This window comes from Elephantulus edwardii, unplaced genomic scaffold (genome assembly GCF_000299155.1).
Source record: "Elephantulus edwardii isolate Elephantulus edwardi_28Jun2011 unplaced genomic scaffold, EleEdw1.0 scaffold00315, whole genome shotgun sequence".
Taxonomy (NCBI): domain Eukaryota; kingdom Metazoa; phylum Chordata; class Mammalia; order Macroscelidea; family Macroscelididae; genus Elephantulus; species Elephantulus edwardii.
This window is the reverse complement of record NW_006400065.1, coordinates 245979-262064: the sequence shown is the minus strand read 5'-3', so window position 1 is coordinate 262064 and position 16086 is coordinate 245979. Positions and strand designations below refer to the sequence as shown.

The following is a 16086-nucleotide window of genomic DNA, read 5'->3' as shown; positions in this document are numbered from 1 at the left end:
CACACACACACACACACACACACACACACACACACACACACATAAAATAAAATTTAAAAAGAATTAAAAAATAAAATAAAAAAAATTTTAAAAAGCAATGAAATGTGTATCTCAAACTTCACAGGAGTGTTATTCACCATCACAAGGACATGGAAACAGCCGAAATGTCTAACCACAATCAAATGGATTGTGAAATTATGGCACATTCACATGATGGAATGACGCAGCACGCAGGAGCAATGATTTTGTAAATCATTACCTAACACGGGAGGGAGTGGAGAGCTTTATGCTAAGTGAACTAACTCAGTCCCATAAGGACAAATACTGTGTAAGACCATTATTGTAGAACGAGTATGAGGATACAAGGGGGGAGGGGGAGCATAAGGGTCAGAATGGGTGGGGAGTGGGGGTGGTTAATCATAGGGTCAATTTGATGGGTGGAGGGAGAGGTGGGTGAAACAAATGGAAAAGTTCTGGATAAAAAACCATGTATACGAACATTGTAAATAAACCAGTATTTAAAAAAAATTGAAATGCTGGAAGTGCTCATTGGTCTACATAAAGACATTTGAAAGACAGTTACTTGACCAACCCACTGGAAGGGGTCTCATGTTTATGCCCATTGCAAAGAATGGTGATCCAACAGAAGGCAGAAATTATCAAATACCATGAATATCACACATAAGGAAAATCATACTGGAGATTTAAAAACCGGGACACTTTGCATTGACAGAGAATTGCTAGAAATTCAAGGCAGATTCAGAGGAGGATGTGGGATAATGCAAAGCACTACTGACATCAGATGGGTCTTGGCCAAATGCAGAGAATACCAGAAAGCTGTTTACCTGTGTTTACTTCCACCATATGGTTCATAACAAATTATGGGTAAGACTACAAAGAAGAAAATTCCGGAATACTTAACTGTGATCACGGTGGACCTGCCCATGGACTAAGAAGCAGACGTTCGAACAGAACAAGAAGATACTGTATGGTTTAAAAGCAAGAAAGGTGTGAGGCAGGGTTGTGACCTTTCTCTGTACCTGTCAACAAGATGGGGTGATTGGTGATTGACACGGTGACTGTATGATGGACTTATCAGAGATCAGGAGGGTGGCAGAAGATAGGGCACGTTTCAGACGTGTTATCAGGTTGCCATGAATTGCAGCAGACTGGAAAGCACCTCATAACCAAAACATTCAATCTGTATGCTAGATAACGAATCCAAACAAAAAAGAGAAAGAGAAAAAAAAATCCAAACAGCAGCATTCAATCTCTATGTTAAGCAAATAATTCAAGAAGCCAGACTATATTGATGCAGAATGTGGCATCAGGATTGGAGGAAGAGTCAGAACCAACCTGATACAACCTTGCGTGCTGAATGTGAAGGTGATCTGAAAAACTGATAAATATCAAAGATGCAACAAAAAGACAAAACAATTTAAAAATAGGCAAAGGATCTAAACAGTCCTTTCTCCAAAGATGATATACAAATTGGCAATAAACAAATTAAGAAGTTCAATAGTATTACTATTGTTATGTGCCATCGAGTTGGAATCTCATAGCTGACCCTCCAGCGGGTTTTTGAGAGGCAGTAAGTTGCATGGGAAAAGACTGCCCATCGTCTCCTGGTGACGTGAACCACATGCCTTTGGGATTGCAGGCAACCTCTTACCACTGGGCCACAAAACCAAACTCACTGCCTTGAGTCAGTTCCACTTATAGTGACCATATACAACAGAGCAGAACTGGCCCTAAGGGTTCTCAAGGCTGAATCTTCACAGCAGCAGAACGCTACATCATCCTCTCTAGGAGCAGCTAGGGGGATCGAACCACCAAACTTCTGGTTAGTAGTCAAATGCCATAACCATCGTGCCACCAGAAACAAAACATCAAGTTGATTCTGAGTTACGATAATGCTCCATTGAGTTTCCAAAACTGTATATGTTTACAGGAGGAGATTCCCTATTTAGAGCCAGTAGGGCAGCTGGTGGATTTGAACAGCTGATCTTTTGGTTAGCAGCCCAACATGTAATGAATTACCCCACCAGGGCTCCTGCTAATTGTTGTTGTGGACCATCAAGTTGGAACTGCCTCTCCAGTAGTTCTCAGAGGCAGTAAATTACATGGTAGGAGACGGTCCACCGTTCTTCCGCAGAGCAGCCGGTGGATTCAAACCACATGCCTTTGGGTTGGCAGCACAAGTCTTTACCCACTAGGCCACCAGAGTGAATAAGTAACACCCCGGAAGAGCAGCCCACTTAGAACAATCAACTCTGGATCTAATGGGCAACATTTGCCTCAAACCTTGTATGAGAACATGGGTAAACAAGGAAACCAGACGAGTGAGAACAGAGAACCCAGGGAGAGAGAGGGAAGGGTGCAGACACATTGCAGGAACTGCATGTTATGTCACAAAACAATATGTGTGAATTATTGACTGGAGAACTAATTTACTACGTAAACTTTCACTTAAGGTGCAATAAAATGTTCTCTCTCTCTCACACACACACAGACAGACATGAGCTCCAAGATTACAGCTTTCAGTCTGAATTATACCACAAGATATGGAAAACAAAAATTCGTCTGAACTGGACCCATAAGCAACATCATGATTGATGGAGAAACATGTGGAGTTGTCAAGGATTTACCCCATTTGACTGGGAACCACGATCGTCACCCATGGAACCAGCAGTCAAGAAATCAAAAGGCATATGGCAGGGGAGCTCTGGTGGCCTAGTGGCAAGGAGCTGCAACTACAATCCCAGAGGCACACGGTTCGAATCCACCAGATGCTCTGCCGGGGAAGGAGGGACAATCTCCTCCTGTACTTGTCAGATCCGATTTGACGGTACACTCACACAAAAAATAATAATAAAAAAATTTAAAAAACAAAACAAAAGGCTATGGTGCTGGGCAAATCTGCCGGCCAGGACCGCTTAAACTATTGAAAAAGTGGAAATGTGACCTTTGAAGACTAAGGTGCACCTGACTTAAGCCTAGGTACTTGCCGGGGCTTCATGTTAAACTACGAATAAATAAGACAGACTTTGAATTGTGTTGGCAAAGAACCCTGCATCGACCATGGACTGTCAAAACGACAAATAACTCTATCTTGGAAGTGCAGTCAAAACGGTCCCGAGAGGCAGGGATGGTGAGGCTTCATATCATAGGCTTTTGGGCAAGTTTATCAGGGGGGGCCGGTCCCCTGGAAAAGACATTATGCTTCAAAAAGGAACAAAGAGGAAGACCCTCAATGACATGGACTGACACAGTGGCTTCGACAGTGGGCTCAACACAACAGCGACTGTGGCAGTGAAGCAGGACTGGGAGGTTTGTCCTTCTGTCACACAGACGATTGCGGAGAGCAGGAACTGCCGCCAAGACACTTAAAAACAACCTGTTTGAGTCCATTGTTTCAGCTAAGTTTCCAAGGTATTCTCCAATAAACTTCCTCCCTGCGGGTCTCCACATCAGCACCGGCTTCCGGACACACAACCCTCTGAACCAAAAAGTGCTCTTGGCTCCCCTGCTCGTCCCTCCAGCCCAACCCCCTGTAGAAGCACCTACTTTTTCCTTTAAGCTGGACAAGCTCTGGGAAGGTGGGACCAGAGCTGTCGTGTTCACAGGTGTGTCCATAATACCTGGCACAAGGTCCCGATCAGATAAGCATGCCTAGGTTTTTATTGTTGATTGTCACTGATGAGTCAATTCCGACTCACAGCGAACCCTTGTGTCTGCAGAGTAGAACTGCATTCCACAGGGTTTTCAAAGGTGGACCCTTTTAGAGGAAGTGGGCAACTGCTCAAAGGGTTCTTTCTAAAGCACAAACCTGACCCTCCTCTGCATAGAACACTCCATAGCTCCCTAGTGCCCTCAGAAGCAAGCCCAACAACCCACCTCAGCCCAGGTAAGCCAAGTGCCCCTGGGAAGATTCAAACCACAATTCTTCTGGTTAGTAGTCAAGAGTTTAATTCTCTGAGTCACTCTTCAGGGAAGTTTTTAGGGTGTGAGAAGGGCTTCCAGGAGGAAGTTTAGGGCATAGGCTGCAAGGAGGAGATAACCTTGACTGGGAGAGCTGGCCCGAGGGCCAAGCCAGGATTCCAAGGGCCTTGAAGGTCTTGGGGAAGAACTAGGTGCTCTCTCGCCCTATCTAGCGTGCTCTCTATCTCTCTCTCAGGGGCACTAGGGAGCCATAGCAGGTTCTAAGCAGAGGGGGGTCAGGTCTGTGCTTTAGATAGAGCCTTCTGATTCAACTGACACTACCAACTCACAAATTTTGATAGGAAGCTTAGGGCCAGGGAGTCGATTGACGCACCAAACCCACAGCCACAGGGTGCATTTCAACACACAGAGACCCAAAGCCGAACTGCCCCGTAGAGTTTTGGAGGCTGTAAACTTCTATGGGAGACAACAACAGCATCTTCTGAGGAGTGGCTGATGGGGATTTGAACCACCGACTTCACCAACCTTCACAGTTAGCAACCAAGCACCCTAATCACGGCACCCCCAGCACTCCCTGCAGAGGGTCTTAAAACAAATTCACTCTCAATGAGTCAGTTCTGCCTCATGGGGAACCTCCATCGTTCCGAGGCTATAAATCATTAGGAGAAGAGACTGCCTCATCTTTCTCTCAAGGACTGGCTGGTGGGTTTGAACCACCAACCTACAAAGCAGCAGCTGAACCATAATCCAAACCAAAGCCACTGCTGTCAAGTCGATTCCAACTCGTGACTACCCTCCGTCGGGCTTCCGAGGGTGTTTGTTTTAATGAGAGGCAACTGCCTTCTCATTCTCCTTCAGAGTGGCTGCTGGATTGGAACTGCTGACCTTCTGGTTGGTCAATGGTCCAACACCTGCCATTCTTTTTTTTGTTGTTGTTGTTGTTGGGTAGCTTTTTTAATTTATTATTTAGACATGGATTTTTTCCTTCCTTTTCATATAACTTATCTAATTAAAATAGTCATCTTGGTAGTTACCACAAAAAAGTAACATAGAAAATTGTACTTACATTTTGGGACCAAAATACAAATGAAGAGCAGGGTGGCACCTTGCTCCTTTCTCCCCGCTTCCCAGAAAGAAAAAGCCCCAAAGAAGCAGTTCATTACACCAAGGATCACAAAGGGCTGATCTGTCATTTGGTGATTTGGATGTAGTGTAGCACAGAAAAACTGTATAAGTTTTCACAAATGAGACCAAAAGTTCAACATCAACCTGTGTCAGTCCTGCAGCCAATTCAATAAGCTCAGCGAGGAGTCCACACACAAATTGGGTTTTCCCTCTTCCCGCCACACTCTTCTCAGAAAGTCATATCCCTGACGCAGACACTCATGCAGGGAGTGGGGGAGCAGAAGAGAAAAACCGGCTCTGTGCAAACAGGAGTGATAAAAAAACCCCTCCATGTGCCAAAAATAGATGCTGATGTTGGGATGTCCTTCCCTCCCTGCTTAAAGATTCCTAATGAAGGAAAATGAAGTTATTCACAACTGAATCTGAAATGTGGAAAACAGGTTTTGATGACAAAGACTTGAACATACAGATAAGAAATAAATTCAAGACTGGAGCACACCTGGAGGAAACTTATTCAAGGCAATAGATGTCTGCACTTGTCCAAAGTAGGCTAATTGGTTTTAGGGCACAGGATATAGGACAAGGGTGGAAGAGTAATATAAGCCATCAAAAGAAATAATGCTTTTACCAATTCATAAATGCAATAAATTAAAACGTAGCTATCTGTGTCCCACTACAGCAGGCACTTTGCATGTGGATGAACATGGACAGCCTCGATGGAGCTCTGGAGCCCTTCAGACACGTGTTGCATAGAAGAGTCCCTACTCAGCCTGGACTCTTCCAGGTTTGCCCAGCTGAGGCCTCCAGGATAGTTAAAGGGTGGGGGCAGATCTTGCTCTGGACTTTGAGAAAACTAGCTGAAGGGAGTGACTGCACAGCTCCTTGGGCTTCCACAGTCACCACTTGAACCTGTTTCTCAACACCTGCCATTCTTAAGAGTGGTGGAATCATTCAGACAAGAGCATAACTTGAAGAATGCATTCAATACGCTAAAACAGGTCGCAGAAGACAATCCTGGATAGAGAAGGGAAATGCAGAACAAAACTAAAAAAGCATTTAAAAAGCCAGGCTTACTGGCAGAACCCCCCAGACCATGGCCCTCAATTACTCTTCAAATCTGGAACATAATTCACTTTTTAAAAAAAAACAAAAAAATCACACCTCCTTCTAAAGCTCTACTTTTGAACAATAGTCAGGCCTATACGTGATCAGTAACACAAGAGAGGCATTCACTCCTTAGAGTAACTACAATATAAGGTCCAAAAAGCAGCATTTGCCCGAGGAGAAAGCCATGAAGGCAGAAAAGGGTAGAATAGAAGGATTAATGGAAATGAGAACCATAGGGAAGAAGTGGGAAGAGTGCAAGTACACTGAGGGGACTGAGAATCATGTTCTAAAACACTACGTGTAGAAATACGTGAATGGAAAAACCAATGTGGTTTGTAAACTTTACTCAAATCACAATTTTTAACATTTAAAACAACGACAACCACAAATAAACCAGCCCATACAAACCATGTCACTAAACGGTCTGCAGAGAAATGGCCGGATACTAACTCTAATACATTACATGCTAGCTGTGAGGAGTTTTCAGGATGACAACAAAAACTAAATAAATTATTCAAGGGAGATCTGGTGGCCTAGTGGCAAGAAGCTGCGCTGCAATCCCTAAAGTGCACAGATTTGAATCTAACAGGTGGTCTGCAGGAGAAAGAGGGGCAATCTCCTCCTGTGCCAGTCAGATCAGATTCGACTGTACACAATAAGACAAGGAAAAAAAAAACTACAAAAACCAAATAAATTATTTTTTTAAAAAATTCATTCTATATGCTGTAAATGAAAGATTGTGTAAAACAGTCTTAAAAAACATATACTTTATACAATAAAAAGATTGTATAAAATGTACATGCTTGAAACAAAATGCATATGAATGATAAAAATATTAACAAAAAAGGGATTAAAAATTAAAACATTTTTTATGTTTTTCTTAATAAAATTTCATTCTTGGAATGCTTTGTGTCAGCAGATGGGAGGGTGTGAGATGAAATAGACCCAAGAAAGAGGAGGGACAGGGACAGAAGGTTCTGGAATGTTTTGGAAAGGGATGAGGGTGAGGCCGCATGCTGTGCCCCCACGTCTCAGGGTCTCTTACAGGCCACATGCAGGTCCAGGGTATCGGAGAGTTTGGCGTCCTCAGCGGCGTCGTAATCCTCCACCCGACACCCGTAGGTGCCGCTCTGGTTCCGCCGCACGGACTCCAGGGTCAAGTTCCCGTCCAGGTTGACATGCAGCACCTTCTCCTGCTGGTCCTGGGGTCACAGGTAAAGGAGGACGCGGGGTGAGGAGCCACAGCCAGGGTCACCCAGGTCAGAGTCAGTGGTCACCAGGTTAGCCTCCTATTAGGTCAGTAACTACAAAGATCAGAGGTGTCGCCTGAGGCAGGTGTCACCTGAGGCAGGTATCCCAGGAAGTTTAAAAAAGTAACACACAGAAAACCTTGTTGCCATCAAGTGTGTTCTGACTCTACGTGTGACAGAGTGGAACTTCTCCACAGGGGTTTCTAGATGCGGATTGCCAGGTCTTTCTTCCTCAGCACTATCAGGTAAATTGGTACTGACAACCTTTAAGTCAACAGACTGCAAACCATGCAAATTGTTGGCACCACCCTGGGACTTTCTGCTAGTCAAAAAGTTACAAAATACTCATTGCTGTGGAGGCAGAATCCACTTGCAGCTGACCCTCCAGTGGGTTTTCAAGGTTGTAAATCATCCGGGAGGAGATTGCCCATCTTTCTCCCTCAGAGCGGCTGGAAGATTCGAACCACCAGAAAGGGCATGAGCTTCGGGTTAGCAGCACAGCTCCTTACAGACTAGGCCACCAGAGCTCCCTTCTGCTACGACTCTCAAATTAGGGGTCAGGGGTTCTAAGTCAGACATCACCTCAGACAGGTATCATTGTCAAAACAAAACTCTAACCGAAGCCACTTCCGTGGAGGCGATTCTGACCCAAAGAGACCCTAAAGGCGACAGTAGAACTGCCCCTGGGTTCCTAAGCCTGTAGACTGTTACGGAAGCAGACTGCCATGTCATTCTTCTGTGAAATGGTGGCTGGTGGGTTTGAACTGCCAACCTTTCGGTTAGCGGCTGAACGCTTAACCACTATACAACAAGACTTCTCTATTAAGTCTGGACTCTCTCCAGTCAGGGATCTGGCTTCTGGGGGCTGACAAATCAGTCTGGTCCCTAGCCACGGGATCAAAGGTTAGGAGCAGGTGACAATGTTTCAGAGATCAGGGGCTGAGGGTCCTAAAGAGACAATGGGATCATCACCTGAATGCGGTAAAAGGTGTAATCCGGCGGGCTGGGGCTGCCGTCCCCCCGGCAAAGCAGCAGGACTGTGTCACCCTCTCGTACCCAGCCCTCGGTGGTGGACGGGCTGGCCCTCCAAAACTGCACCTTCTCTGTGGGATCTAAGGAGGTGAGGGAAGAGGTGAGGCAGAGATGACAGGCAGGAGTGGATGAAGGCATGGAGGTCAGCATGGAGGTGGAGGCGAAGGGTAAATGTCTTGATGGTTAGGGCCGTGTGTCAATCAATTAGATCCTCTTTCTTACTGGCTCAGCAGTTACTGTACGGTTTGGCAGTTGCAATAGTTTCTCCCTGATGTCATGTCATCCCCTTCGTGATGAAGGCAACTGATCTCTGACCCTTGACTTGTAACATCATCTCCTCTGCTGTGAGCAGTGAGTAAATGGATGGGGACTTTCCCTGAGGACATGACTCTCATCACTTATACGTGGAGTCTGGCAAAGCCAGTGAGCTTTTAGTTTGATCTAGATCCTGCATCTTGTTCATAATTCTCTGATCTCCTACAAAATCTACGGACTTGAGCCAGTGGTTAGCCATTACTGCCTGCCAATCTTGGGGTCTTCGGCCTCAGCGACCAGCCAGCAGCCTGCCACTTGGCCCGCTGATCCTGGGCTCATCCATCCCGGCAGCTCCATGCACCAGGAGAAGCCACGAGCCTGCCATCTGACCCACAGACGTGGGACTTGTTAGTGGCCCCTGGTGTGGGAGCCCGTTCTCTGAAATAAATCTTCCTCGACATATACATCTTTCAAGTAGGAACAGACTCGATACCTGACCCCTCCAATGGGTTTTCGGGAGGTTGAAAGTCTCGCAGGAGCTCTGGTGGCCCAGAGGATAAGGAGTTGCACTGCCAACTCAAAGGATGGCAGTTCAAATACACCAACTGCTAAGAAAGGGAAAAATGAGCTATTTTCTCCCATGAGATTTACAGCCCCTGAAAACCTTATAGCTGTAAGTCAAGGTATAAGTTGGTTCTAACTCGATGGCAAGAAGCTTGGTTTTTGAAATATTTTTTTAAAATTTTATTTATTTATTTATTTTATTATTTTTGTGTGAGTGTACCGTCAAATCAGATCTAACTGGTACAGGAGGAGATTGTCCCTCCTTCCCTGGCACAGCATCTGGTGGATTCGAACCGTGCGCTTCTGGGATTGTAGTTGCAGCTCCTTGCCACTAAGCCACCAGAGCTCCCTGGTTTTTGAAATCTTAAAGGAGGAGATTGCCTAGCTTTCTCCAAGGAGCCACTGGATACAAAACACCAGAGAGGCATCATAGCCTTTAAGTTAGGAGTGCAATTCCCTGCACACTAAGCCATTAGATCTGATAGCCATGAAGGAACTTTGTTCTCTATTCGTCACACTGTTATGTGCCATTGAGTCACTTGCAACTCATAGCGACCCTATTTACAACAGCTCTGAACCCTGATCTATCTTGAGCCAATCTCATTGTCTCTGACACACTAATGCCATTACCCCAGTCACTGATTCAATCCATCTGATCCGGGGTCTTCCTCTCCTGCGCTGCCCCTCCACCCTTCCACATTTGATGTCCTCCAAGGGCTGGTTCCTCCTGGCCACATGCCCAAAGTATGTCAGAGCTTCAAAATCCTTGCCTCCAAAGAGCAGCCTGGTTTCACCCTCTCCAGAACAAACCTATTTGTTTTCCTAGCAGTCCATGTTGTTGTTGTTGTTGTTGATTGCCTTTGAGTTGAGCACAACTCATAGCAACCCTATGAACAAAAGGCCTGAAGCCCCTCTACAACCATTGACATTTATCAAAGTTCATAGAGTTTACAGAGGCATGCTATTTAGGAAGTGGATGCCACTCCTGCTTCTAAACTTGTCATAGTATATTACTGTTGTTATGTGCCATTAAGTCGCCTGTGATGTATAGCGACCCTATGTACAGCAGCTCTGAACCCTTTCCTGTCCTGAGCCAGTCTCGCTAACTCCGACTCACCAACCCCCATTGCCCCAGTAACTGTATCAATCCATCTCATCTGGGGTCTCCCTCTCCTGCGCTGTCCATTCACCCTTCCAAGCATGATGTCCTTCTCCAAGGACCGATCTCTCCTGGTCAAGTGCCCAAAGTAAGTGAGGCAGAGCTTCAAAATCCTAGCCTCTAAGGAGAGACTTGGTTTCACCCTCTCTAGGACAGACCTGTTTGTTTTCTTGGCAGTCCATGATATGTTCAAGGCTCTCCTCCAGCACCACAACTCGAAGGCATCTATTCTTCTGTCATCCTCAAGTCACTGTCCAGCTCTCTGAAGCATAATAAGTAATTGAGAAGACCATGGCCTGGATTAGACGCACCTTTGTTTCTAGACTAACAGTGTTGCTCTTCAGCACTCTGGAGAGGTCCATGGCAGCAGACTGTCCAATGCAATTCATCTTTTGATTTCCTGCACCAGCAGTCCATAGTATACTCAATACTCTTCTATCACCCTTAGTCATTGTCCAGCTTTCTGACGCACGGCACGTAATTGTGAAGACCATGACCTGGCTCACGTGCACCTTAGTCTCTATCATCTTTGCTCTTCAGTACTTTGGAGAGATCTCTGACAGTAGATCTTCCCAATGCAATTCATTTTTTGATTTCCTGGCTGCTGGTGCCTACAGTTTTGACTGTAGAGCCAAGCAAGCTGAAGCTGTTAACAATCTCAATCTGTTCACATCAATCATGATGCTACCAATCAGCCCAGTGGTGAGAATCTTTGTCTTCTTAATGTTGAGCTTCAATCCATCTTGAAGGCTGCAGTCCTTTACTTTTTGCAGCAAATGCCTCAGGCCACATGCGAAAAATCTAACTCAATCCAATGTCATTAAGTCAACACTGATTATAGGGTCCCTCCATCAGGTTTTTTGAGGTCATATAAAATTGAAGGTTCAGGTTCCCACATCTGAGCTCAAAGGCAAGGGGTTACAAGAAGGTGAAGTTACAAGTCAAGGGCCAGAGATCAGTGTGGGTGCGGGGTCAGCGTGAGATTAGGGGCCAGACGCTGGATTAGGACCCAATTTAGCAAGAGCTGGGAGAGCAGAGGCCGGCAGGGCAGGTGGGTCTCGTGAGTGCGTCTCTGCACTGGGTCGGGTGGGAGGACTCACAGTGAAGGTTGAGGCGGAAGGTCGGGCTGTCCAGGCGGCCTTCATGGCCCTGGGGCTGTTTGTAGTGGGCGGCACAGTAGAAGGTAGCATCCCGGTCAGTCTTGTGGAGTCGCAAGTAGAGGTCACTGGTGAGGGAGTGGAGGCCTGAGGCCTCCCGGATGGTGCGGCTGGCCGTGTAGCCCTCTATAGGAGACACGGCAGGCTCTGTCAGCAGACCCCAGTGGCCACCCACTCCCATCCCCATGACTGCAATGCACTGACCCGAGTTGACCTCCATGGGCACGTCCAGGTGCTTTCCGTCCCGATACCATGTGATCTTGGGAGCTGGGTTCCCATTTTCGCTGAGGCAGGTGGCAATCTGAGGGTGACACAGGTTTGGCCCTGGGCTTGGAGCCAGGACTCTCAAGTGGGTGTCCAGACCCTCATTATCCAGACCTGAGAGTCCAGGCCGCTAGCTCCCTCCTCCTTCAGATTTGACCTTTGGGCCTCCAGCCCCCTCCTCCCTCAGACCTAGGAATCTAGGCCTCCAGTCCACCCCAGATCAGACCTGGGACTCTGGGCCTCTAGCCTCCTCCCTGCCTTAAGCCCCTCTGGCCCCTTCTCTGTCCAGGCCCCTGGATCACAGTCCATCCCTGAGATACCTTCTGTGCCGACTCCTCCATCACAGACAGCATCTCTTTGTTGGGCTCAACCTCGGTGGCCTCTGGTTTTACTGTGGGATCGATCACATTGCCTCAGGAGCCCTGTCCAGGGCCCTCACCTACCTCCCCTCCCCTGGGGAGCCCTCACTCACCGAAGACACGGAGGCCTGCGGTGGCTTCGGCAGTGCCCGCCGCCCCGGCCTTCACCACACACACGTAGTCCCGCTCATCGGTCACCTGGGCCTCAGCCAGCACCAGGCGGCCCTGGGAGTCCAGCTGGTACGGGGGGTTGCGGGCCTGGGTACTGTGCACCATGCCCTGTAGCTTCATGCCCTGGGGTTCTGCAGACGCCAGGAGGCGGCGGGCCCCGGAGCGCTCCAGCTGCGGACAAGGGGTCTCAGTGGGGCTGCCCGCCTGGCCCTCCTCTCTCTGCCCCTCCCGCCTTTCCCTTCTTGCTTGTCTCTGGGCTACTTTCTCCCTCAGGACCCTTTGCTCCCTCCACCCCGGCCTCCTATCTTCTGCCTTCTCTTTCTCTGCCTCTATTTCACTCCCTCATTCTCTCACTCTGCTGCCTCTCCTCCCCTCCCCTCATTTTCTCTCACGGAAGAAAGGCCTGGCCATCTGCTGTCATAAAAATGACAGTCAAGGAAACCATACAGTGTTGGGGTCTATGTCACGTGTGGGGTCATCATGAGGTGGGAGCGTCTCCATCATCCCTCTCTCTCTGTTTTTTTATTGTGTTCCAAATAAATGATTACGAAACTCACTGGGTTTCCATCCAACCATTCAAACACATTTTGTTTCATGATATTAATGACAATTCCTCTAATGTAAATTAGGGAGCCCTGATGACCTAGTGGTAAGGAGCTGTGCTCCCATTCCAAAGGTACAAGGTTCAAATCCACCAGCTGCTCTGTGGGATAAAGACGGGCAATCTCATCCCGTGGAATTGATAACTTCTGACAACCTGCTTCAGCTCTGAGTTGGTTTCAACGTGCCAGCACATAACAACAACAACAAGAACATTCTTACAGCATCCTATCCTCTTCTTCCCCATGATTCTCATTTCCATTCATCCATCTGGCCTAACTCTTCCTGTCTCTGAGCTTCATCCTTGGGAAGATGGATGGTGCACTTCTCTTGAATCCCTCCCCCTTGAGTCTCTGGTTTTCCGATGTCTTTGTCCCCGAATGTTCTTTCTGTCTCTGCGTCTCTCTCAAGAACCAGGACTCTGCGGACATCACTCTAATCTCAGCTGTTCCTAGACACCAGGTGACTTTGTAAGTCTTGACTGGGCCGTAGTTTTCCCCATCTGTATAATGGAAACAGCCAGGTAGCAGCCGTCGACACCCCTATGCTCACCAGAAACCATTCCAGCACGTAATGGCTGTGGGTCCCTGAAGGGGTGCAGTCCAGAGTGACAAGCTCCCCTCGCATCACCTCCACCAGCGGAGGTACAGACACGTGCAGCTCAGCCTCAGCTCCTGTGAGAGAGAGAGAGTGCTCTACACCCACCCACTCACGCACTGCCCTCAGGGACAGTCCACCAGACAGAGTCCTCTTCCCTCAGACCTGGGAGTGCAGGCCTCTGACTTCCTTCTCCCTTGGACTCAGTTGTTGAAGATCCCAGTTCCTTACTCCCTTAGGCTCAGGAGTTCAGGACCCCCACTATTGACCCCTCTTCCCTCAGACCCAGGAGACTTGGCTCCCATTACTGCCTCCTTCCTCAGACACAGGACACCAAGGCCCCCAATACTGTTCCCTCCTCCCTTGGACCCAGGAGTCCAGGTATCCTCCTCTGTCCAGACCCCTAAACCCTCTCCTCTCTCAGACCCAGGCATCCAATATGGGGCCTCCCTGGCCTCCTTTCCCTTGGTCTCTTATCTCTCTCTCTCTCTGACCTCAGACAACCCTCCCTCTTCTAGCCAGTTGAGGGCTCTTCTCTGGACAGCATGGTGCCCTGCGGCCTCCACTCCATCACCAGGGGTTAAAACCATGTCAGACCAAATGGCTGAGGGCATGCTGAGGGCAGGTCCCCCTGGTACCAATGCCAACCAGGCCAGTACAGCTCCATGGTCACCCCTCCTGTCCTGCTTGGTTCTATCTCCGTCATGTGGACACTAGTCCCCGGCCTCAGCCTATCTGTCTTGGTTTCAGTGTCTTCATCTCCATTCCTCAGTCCCTGTCTCTCTCTCTCTCTTTCATTCCTGGTTTGCTCACCCTCCCTCCCTCAGAAGCGGGGGGTCTGGAGTGTGGGCTGCTGCTAGGCCTGGAGCTGAGGCGGGCTGGGTGTGTGGGGGTGGTGAGGGGGGACAGGGCTGGGCAGGTTTCTGGAATGTGGGAGGGACAGGCTGGCTCAGACCTGCCCAGCTTGGCGCCAGAGCCCCCTGGACACCCCTGGGCCCCCGTCTCTTTGATAGGGGGCAAGGTGAGTCACCCCAGAACAGAACAGGGTTGAGGCCCAAGATCCTGGGTCTGAGGGGAGAAGGCCCTGTGGGCTCAATTCGTAGTACTGATGGAGGGGAAGGTGGGGCTGGGGTCCTGGACTCCTGGGTCTGACGGAGGAAGGGGTAGTGGCCCCAAACTTCTGCGTCTGAGAGAGGAGGAGGCCGGAGTCCTAGATTCCTGGGTCTGAGTGAGGAGAATGGGGCCCTGGACTCCTGGGTGTGTGAGGGAGAGGGGACCCGGAGGCCTGGATTTCTGGGTATGAGGGAGGAAGGGCTGGGGGCCAGGACCCCTAGATGTAATGGAAGAGGGGCCTGGGAATCTGGACCCTGAATCTGGGGGAGGAGATAGCTGAGGGTCCTGGACTCTAAGGTCTGAAGGAAGAAGGGCCTGGGGTCTTGGACTTCTGAGTCTGAAGGAGGAGGCGCTGAGGACCTAAACTCTGAGGTCTAAGAGAGGAGGGGCTGAGATTGAGCCTGGTAGGCAGAGGGTCCTCCAGTAAGACTGTCTTCTTGGCAGGAAACCTCTCTCTAACCCTCTGGGCTGGCATCCTGGCACCAGTTCTCAGTTCTTAGAACCTCCCTTCCCTTCCCTGCCCAGCCTGGCCCAGCCTAGCCCCTGGGGACCCACTATTTGCCAAGCTTGTGCCAGGGGCCTGGATTCCCAGGGACCCACTTCGCCCCCCCCAGTCCCCAGGGAGGGGGAGACGTGGGGCCAGGCTGGAGCGCGGGGCGGGTCCCCCCTGAGCCCCATTCCCTCTAGGCGCCGTCCCCAGCTCAGCGCCCCGGCGCCCGCTGCCCTCCCAGCAGCGCAGGTGTGTGAGTTTATCTGGGGCCCCGGGAAGGGGCACTGTCATTCGGAAACACTTTGTTCCACTGTCAGTGTGCAGGGCGGGCGCTCTAGCCTTTACCAAGGGGGTCTGGGGGCTGTAGAGTCTGGCCTCAGAGGCTACTTTCAGAATTCCCCAAAAAGCTTCTTTGAGGCGATCCCTGGGTCCCCTTCAAACTTTGAGCAGGAGTCCTGGGGCTTTTGGTCTTTTGTGTCCTGGCAGCTGGAGTCTCGGACTGTCGGAGGAGGAAGGGGCTGGGGACCCAGATTGCTAATTTGAGGGGGAGGTACTAGGGGCCCCAGAATCCCGGCTCTTGAGCGGCAAGGGGCTGGAGGCTGACTTCTCAGGTACCTCCAGATCCATTGCCACGCTCTTCCCTGCCTCCCTGCTGGCTGTCCACAGGTCTCAAGGGGAGGGTCACCCCATATCCTTCCTCCCCGGGATCCCCATGTCTTGCCCCTCCTTCTCGGGGTCCCCAGGGGCCACCCCCTTCTAGTGCAGCTGTTTTCAGGCCGAGCCGTACCTGGGCGCGCCCCAAGCAGCAGCGTGAGCAGCAGCAGCCTCGAGGCCCTGCGCGCCCCGGGCGCGGCGTCCGGCGGCTCCATGTTCGCGGCGGCGGCGGTGGCGGCGACTGAGC

At 49.5% G+C, this 16086-nt stretch overlaps 1 protein-coding gene across 1 annotated transcript in view; it reads right to left on the bottom strand.

The window, feature by feature from the left end:
* The window catches only part of BCAM (basal cell adhesion molecule (Lutheran blood group)), a 22157-nt gene extending 6103 nt beyond the window's left edge, over window positions 1-16054 (bottom strand). The window contains exons 1-8 of the mRNA XM_006901214.1: window positions 15973-16054; window positions 13538-13659; window positions 12328-12556; window positions 12176-12246; window positions 11796-11892; window positions 11535-11717; window positions 8397-8536; window positions 7220-7376 (exon numbers count right to left, since the gene is read on the bottom strand). Of these exons, the coding sequence (XP_006901276.1) occupies window positions 7220-7376; window positions 8397-8536; window positions 11535-11717; window positions 11796-11892; window positions 12176-12246; window positions 12328-12556; window positions 13538-13659; window positions 15973-16054 (1081 nt within the window). The remainder of the gene's footprint in view (window positions 1-7219; window positions 7377-8396; window positions 8537-11534; window positions 11718-11795; window positions 11893-12175; window positions 12247-12327; window positions 12557-13537; window positions 13660-15972) is intronic.
* Window positions 16055-16086: the final 32 nt, after the last annotated feature.